At 44.0% G+C, this 6,339-nt stretch overlaps 2 protein-coding genes across 3 annotated transcripts in view; both read right to left on the reverse strand.

The window, feature by feature from the left end:
* Positions 1–600: 600 nt before the first annotated feature.
* On the reverse strand, positions 601–4,407 carry th2 (tyrosine hydroxylase 2). Its single transcript, XM_029461962.1, has 12 exons — positions 4,168–4,407; positions 3,234–3,408; positions 2,974–3,062; positions 2,826–2,893; positions 2,697–2,747; positions 2,470–2,615; positions 2,124–2,259; positions 1,977–2,046; positions 1,841–1,897; positions 1,572–1,667; positions 1,359–1,492; positions 601–930 (listed from the first exon to the last, which is right to left on the reverse strand). Exons 1-12 carry the CDS (start codon positions 4,405–4,407, stop codon positions 765–767), a joined length of 1,428 nt encoding a protein of 475 aa, XP_029317822.1. The 3' UTR covers positions 601–764.
* Positions 4,408–4,919: 512 nt separating this feature from the next.
* The window catches only part of pah (phenylalanine hydroxylase), an 11,216-nt gene continuing 9,796 nt past the window's right edge, over positions 4,920–6,339 (reverse strand). The window contains exons 10-13 of one of the 2 annotated variants that reach the window (XM_029462091.1): positions 6,237–6,332; positions 5,746–5,879; positions 5,495–5,610; positions 4,920–5,410 (exon numbers count right to left, since the gene is read on the reverse strand). In XM_029462091.1, the coding sequence (XP_029317951.1) occupies positions 5,367–5,410; positions 5,495–5,610; positions 5,746–5,879; positions 6,237–6,332 (390 nt within the window). In that variant the 3' untranslated portion in view covers positions 4,920–5,366. Of the gene's footprint in view, positions 5,411–5,494; positions 5,611–5,745; positions 6,147–6,236; positions 6,333–6,339 lie in introns of those variants that run through there. The other variant, XR_003834557.1, reaches the window with a different exon arrangement.

Genomic DNA, 6,339 nt, shown 5'->3' on the forward strand with positions numbered 1-6,339 from the left:
GTGTGGAGATCAAAACACTGGACGTCCATCAAAATACCCCGAAGGCCAAATTCAGCAGTTGAACAGAGCAAGAGAAATAAAGAGAGAAGAGCGTCTGTCAGCAGTGCAGCCTTGCGGACCGTGCTGCGGTCGACTGTGAGGTCCCGGTGACCTGGCCCTACTGATGTGCTGGGCCTCAGCGCTGGCTCCGGCCTTGACCAGCACAGGGAACATGATACTTAAATCATTCATAATTAGCTCCTTCCCTTTTGCTTAATAACACATGAAGATAAAATGGGTTCCAAGAATTTTCCAAATGGAAATAGTTGGTTTGGAATTAAAAGCTATAAAATGGGCTACGAGCTCTGTATTGTCGTGGTTCCCTCTCTCGCTGATTCCTTTCTCTTTTCTCTTTAGCACCTTTTTCTATCTTCAGTGGTGGAAGTACATTCACTCAAGGGCTCTAGTACAACTTCAAGGTACCTGAGTGCTTCCAGTTCATGGTCCTTTATACTTGTACTCCAGACAGGAGTTAGCTAACCCAATACTGACGGGACCAGTAAGCACTTTTACCTGCTAACATACCTTTCCTTAAGCTTGTGGAGTATTCAAAGAGACGTCTTCATGAAAATAAACATTTATTTATTTTTACACAATGCACAAAAACAAGCCTCACACACCTGACTACTTTATGATTTTGTTCATGATCTTGTATAAAATATTTACAAAGGCCAAATGTCCTTTTCACTCTCTGCATGACCTTCTTCTTCTTCTGTTCACCGCTCTTAGGATGAGCTGAAGTTCTCCAACGCGCTGTGCAGGTTCTTCAGGTCTTCTCTGATCTGGCTCAGGGCGTTCTGGATCTTGCTGGGCTGATCCAGAACCTCCATGCTGCAGGTGAAGGGGTCGTAGCGAACTGCGAAGGGACGCTTGATGGTTGCAGAGTATCTCCTGGGGAGCAGAGATACAGATGTGAGACTGTGGAGATGTTCACCAGCACGAGTAGGTAGGACCGTGCTCTTCACACCTTTCATATAAATATAAACAGACTAGATATTTAAATTAAAACGACAATAGATACAATTTTGAAAGACTGAAAATTGCAAAATAAATATTTTTTTGAAAATGAATAAAATAAAATAAACGCACGGGATAATTATATTAAAAAACAGATTTTTTTATGTATTAAATTCTGTGAAGTAAAACTTTTTACTTTAGAATAAAGTAATTAACAAAGGTTGTCCTTCTTCTTTGATTTAGACTCAGATGTTCGTTCCAAGATTTTATGTCCAAGCAACATCCAATAAAAAGAATATTTGACTGTATTGTAAGAGTGTAACATAAAGATTAATGTAATGAAGACGGTAACAAGTGAATACCTGAGCTTAGCCTTCGCGTCCTCGAAGCTCTCCGACACAAAGTAAACGGGCTGGTAGGTTTGGTCCTGGTACGGCTGCACTGCGGTCTCCTCCGGGTCGAACGGCTTGTACTCCGGCTCATTGGACAGAGCGTACTGCGGGGACAGGTCAGAGGTCAAAGACTGAAAACTGAATATAGAGTCAAGTATTTGTGTGTGAAGAAAAGACACTCACAACAAGCTCTCCGTACGACGACAGGAGGCCGGCGCCGTAAGCCTTCACTGATCCGTTCTGCTTGCAGAGGCCAAACTCCACAGTGAACCAATATAACTAAAGCAAGAGGGAAGAAAACACCCAGAGCATGATCCACACACAATGTGCAGGCATTTATTCACACCACTAGGTGGCAGTGAAGATCTGTCACAGGCACAAAGTGAAGAGATCTTCTCTTGACATGACATTGAATCAAAAAAGATGATCAAGTTACCCTAACAGAAACCTACCGTTGACAGTTTCTCAATGTCTTCATCTGAAGCTCCAAGCGAGGCAAGTCCAATCTCCTGAAATAGTTCCAATGAATTAGTATTAAAGGTAATACAACTAGATTAGAGTCGTTATGTTAAATCAAAGCTCAGCTACCTGTGAAAACTGGGCGAACTCTTTATCTGCCAGCATGGGAATATGGCCGAGCAGCTCATGGCAGCAGTCTCTGTCGGAGCGAGTGAATGTCAGAACAAGCAGCTGAACACATTAATAGATACAATCGGTCCCAGAACACCGACTCACGGCTCAGGGGAGTGCATGGGCGCTGAGGGGTGGCGGATGTACTGTGTGCACTGAAACACCCTGAAGGCCAAACTGGTGAGGAAGTCTCTGGCTGACAGCAGGCCGGCCACTGGACGCAGCTGGAAACCAGTTCTCTCTGAAAACAAGAGGAACCACGTCAGACGCACGTCAGTAGAGCCGATGCATCCGTGCACTTTGTAAAGGAGCATGATTCACACTGAAGCTCATTGATATTGACACATGTGTACCTTTTAAACCACACATTAAGACTTATTTCACAACCTTAAATTGCACCTTTTCAAACCCCAAAAGATGTCCTGATTGTAAACGTGCGAGTGTTCGTCACCTTTCAGGAAGGCAGAGACCTCTCTGAGCTGAGGGATGCAGTCATCTCCGTAGCCGCACTCTTTCTCCAGCTGCTGCAGCCCGTCCATGAACTGCCTGCAGGCCAGACTCGGGTAAATACTCCGCAGCTGCAGGTACACCTCCTTCCTGTTTAACACAACAACACATCCCAGGACTTTAACATCCTCCAGCGTGCGTCTGCATGTAGACGGTGCACTGTATTCTCACCATGTGGATACTTCTTCTGGTGTGTACTCCACAGTGGGCAGCTGGTCCCCCCTGGGACAAGGAAAATGAATTTATGAGAGGACATTGGAGGGATACTCAGTGTTTAATGAGGAGGGATAAATATCTCACTGTTTGTATCTGAAGGCAAGCTCAGAGATGAACGCCCGTCTCTTCCTGTATTCTGGATCGCTGTATCCCTGCAGAAGAAAAGATGTTAAAGTCATAGAAATAAGGATTTCAAAGTGTGACATTGTGCAGCAGATGCATAAACACTCACTGGATGATCCTGGTCCATGTCCGGATCGAATTTGGTTATTAACATGTTGCATCTGTCGAGGTCTTTTATCTGTCGGGGGAACCAGGGAACTGGTGGCGACGGGAGGGAGAACAACGAGTTAGTGCGTCTGTATTTGTCCCTTATTATCACATAACATAAGGCCTGTAACATCGCATGTCATGCCCTAATGAGGGAGCTAACCAGATGTTTTAATAGGTCAAATGAAGAAGCAGGAAGTGTCCAGTAATCATTATAATCACCTTTTTCCTCTGGTATGGAGCGAACGTCGTCAACCACTCTCTTCAGCGAGTTGATGAAGACGTCCAGGTCAGAGCTGTGAACTTCACACTTCATGAAGAACTCCAGGTCCGTCGTGCTGTTCTTCGACTTCCTCCCCGGCCGGCTTTCGATGTGGAGAAGTTTTGCTTCAAACGTCTGTGATGGATAAAAAAACGATGTTAAAAATGACACAAAATGATTCTAATCAAAGAAGCTTCCGCGTCCCATCCTGGCCCTGTCGTGTAGTTCTTGTCATTATGCTGAAGAAATGTACAGATTTTGTATTAATTTCTTAAACTCGAAGCCAATTTGCTTTTATTTAATAATAGTTTTATCTCCTTAACTGATCACTAATCCGACAGAAGTTTAATTAAAGCCTCAGGTGCAAGAGAACATCAGAATATACACAATACTGGAACCTTGTTTGTTATTGTTTACATCAATGATCTATTGTTATTATTTATTATCAGTCCTGAATGTGAATAAAACTCACATTTATTTGGTCAATCAATTTGGTTATTAATGTTACAAATATGAATCATATACAATAGGCCTGTGTGCATTGCTGAAAAGTAACTAAGTACATTTACTCTATACAGTACTCAAGCACAATATTAAGGTACTTGGAGGCCAACCCTACTTAAGTACTCTATTTTTATTGACAGTTTTAGTTAACACTTGTATTTTTTCATACCAGAAACGTATTATAATGTCAAATATTTGTTATAAACTACGTTTAATTGTCTCAACATCGACCTAGCGCTTTGTTGATCTGCAGAAAATGAATCAGTAATTACAGTATTGTGAGAATAAATTAGGTTGAAGTCCATATTTCATGATTCCAAACATTAAGGATTAATCTGCCAAACAATCAACACATAAAAAGTCTCCACTAGTAATAACTTTAAGGCTTACCTCGAATATTTTCCCAGTTTTGAAGAATCCTGCGTTCTTCTCGTTGCTGAGCGTGAAGAGGACGCTGAGCGTGACCCTGCCGTCCTTCTCCTCGAACACGAAGCTGTCTCCGTACCTGGAGGGGCCCGGGGGCCCCGGGGAGCCCGCGGAGCCGCTGCTGCGCTCCCGGCGAGCATCCCCGATCAGGCTCTGCCTCCTCCCGCTGAACGGCGCCGCCTGCCCGCCGCTCTCCGTCTTCATCCTCCCGCTGTCTGCTGGGGGCTTCACAGCTGTCTGCTGGGGGCTTCACAGCTGCGTGTGCGCCATCACCCCCTGCCCGGACAGCTTTAAAGCCCCCGCTCATCGCAGGGCTTTATGGAGATGAGTTGCGCAAGTGCGGCACGTGCGTTTGTTTTTTTTGTTGTCTTGTTTTGCGTCATGATCTCTTTATGGGACACAAACAGTGCCATCAGGGGGGGGGGGGAATAGGCTCTTCAAAAAGGTTTGAACCACATATGTATTGAAAACAGGTCATTATAGGAATCCTTTTTATAAGTTTATAAAACAGGTGATTCGGATTTGTAAGGTTTAAAAGTGCTTAGTGTTGCATTTATAGTGTATTCTTTTTATTTATATACATATTTATTGGTTATTTACAAAGTATAAAATCTCCTTTATTCATCATAATGATGAATGAGCTGTGTGCATCATTATGAACAGGAAGTGTGTGAGAAGTAAATATCAATAGAGGAAACAAATGAACGACAAAGAGACAGAAGAGAAATATTTATTTGTTTCATTACAACGTTTCATGCATTTAGAAAAACATTGAATTTAGCCGAGCGAAGATGAAGCTAAAGACAACATATCTGCCAATATGCTCGCTTTGAAATGCGTAGAAAAATGATGCTGTTTTTACATAATATTAGGAATGAAATCCACTAAAGGAATAATCATTGACAAAACTCTTTTGAAAAACAAGTCTTTACAGTAAAGGTGTAGTGATACTGACAGTAACATGTTGAGCTGCACATTCATTATCATCCTACATAAGAAAGAAGCTACACTTCATAGCTAAAATACTAATTGGATTACATGAATATCGCCATTATTTGACTTGCATATTTGTTTTAATAGAAGTAACTTGCAGGCGTGCAAAGCAGAACCCGAAGCAACGCACGAGGATCCTCGGGGAGCTTCGGCTCAGAGCGCTCGTGCAGTTATTCCAGTTTCCGCAGGGCTTCACACAGTTTCCCCATTTCACCTGAAATAAAAGGAAAAAACTCAATCACTGTAAATAACAACGTTATTGTGACATCTGGGTGTTTAACATGGAGGTGACACGTACTGCTGATGCTGTCGGCCAGGTTCCTGAGCTGCTGGGTGTTGTCCAGCACTTCAATACTCTGGGTGTAGGGATTGTACCGCACAGTGAAAGGCCGGGGGATGGTGGCTGCAAACTTCCTGCAGGCAGACGGAAAAACTTCCAATATATGTATGTATGTGTGTGTGTGTGTGTGTGTGTGTGTGTGTGTGTGTGTGTGTGTGTGTGTGTGTGTGTGTGTGCACAGGAAAAAGAAACCTCTTTAGTTTTTTTACCTCACTTTCTCTTTGGCGTCCTCAAAGCTGTCGGCAACAAAGTAAACAGGCTGGTACTCTGTGATTGGATATTTCTGGAGGCTGGTCTTGGCGGGGTCAAAGGGCAGGATTTTGGGCTCGTCTGTCAAGCAGTACTGAAAGAAAACAGCGGGGGAAAAAAAGGAGATTTTTTATTTCAGTTTGTCCAGAGTTCCTCTCTGTGCCCATCGCTACAGTAAACAGGAAGTGCGGCATGATTCAGGCTCTGCTGTCCTGTTGATGCGACCGAGTGCACATCCTCTGCTGCCGGCGGCGGATGTGACTCGTGACCTCCATAGCGAGCTGCTCGTCCTCTTTCTCTCTCTGCCCCCGCTGAAGCACTTCACCCGCGGGGCAGGTGGGCCTACTCCCCCGGTGGACCACTGAGTGTATTATAACAGACGTTATATGGATCTTAGGTTGTCTGATGAACCAGCTGAGCCCACGCTAGTCATTTTGATGCCCTCTCTTACCTGCAGCTCTCCAAACGATGAAAGCAGTCCAGCGCCGTAAGCTTTGATCTCCGAGCCCTGCTTACACAGACCAAACTCCACAGTGAACCAGTACACCTGAGGA

The sequence above is a fragment of the Cottoperca gobio genome, chromosome 23 (assembly GCF_900634415.1).
Source record: "Cottoperca gobio chromosome 23, fCotGob3.1, whole genome shotgun sequence".
In the NCBI taxonomy this organism is placed as follows: Eukaryota; Metazoa; Chordata; class Actinopteri; order Perciformes; family Bovichtidae; genus Cottoperca; species Cottoperca gobio.

What these genes read in the sequence shown, in the direction of transcription:
- th2 (XM_029461962.1), bottom strand. Translation starts at nt 4,407, where the DNA reads ATGAAGACGGAGAGCGGCGGGCAGGCGGCGCCGTTCAGCGGGAGGAGG. An exon ending in ACATGGACCAGGATCATCCA is followed by an intron (nt 2,894 to 2,973) that starts GTGAGTGTTTAT and finishes TTTCTTCTGCAG; the next exon opens with GGATACAGCGATCCAGAATA. An exon ending in CCAGAAGAAGTATCCACATG is followed by an intron (nt 2,616 to 2,696) that starts GTGAGAATACAG and finishes TGTGTTAAACAG; the next exon opens with GAAGGAGGTGTACCTGCAGC.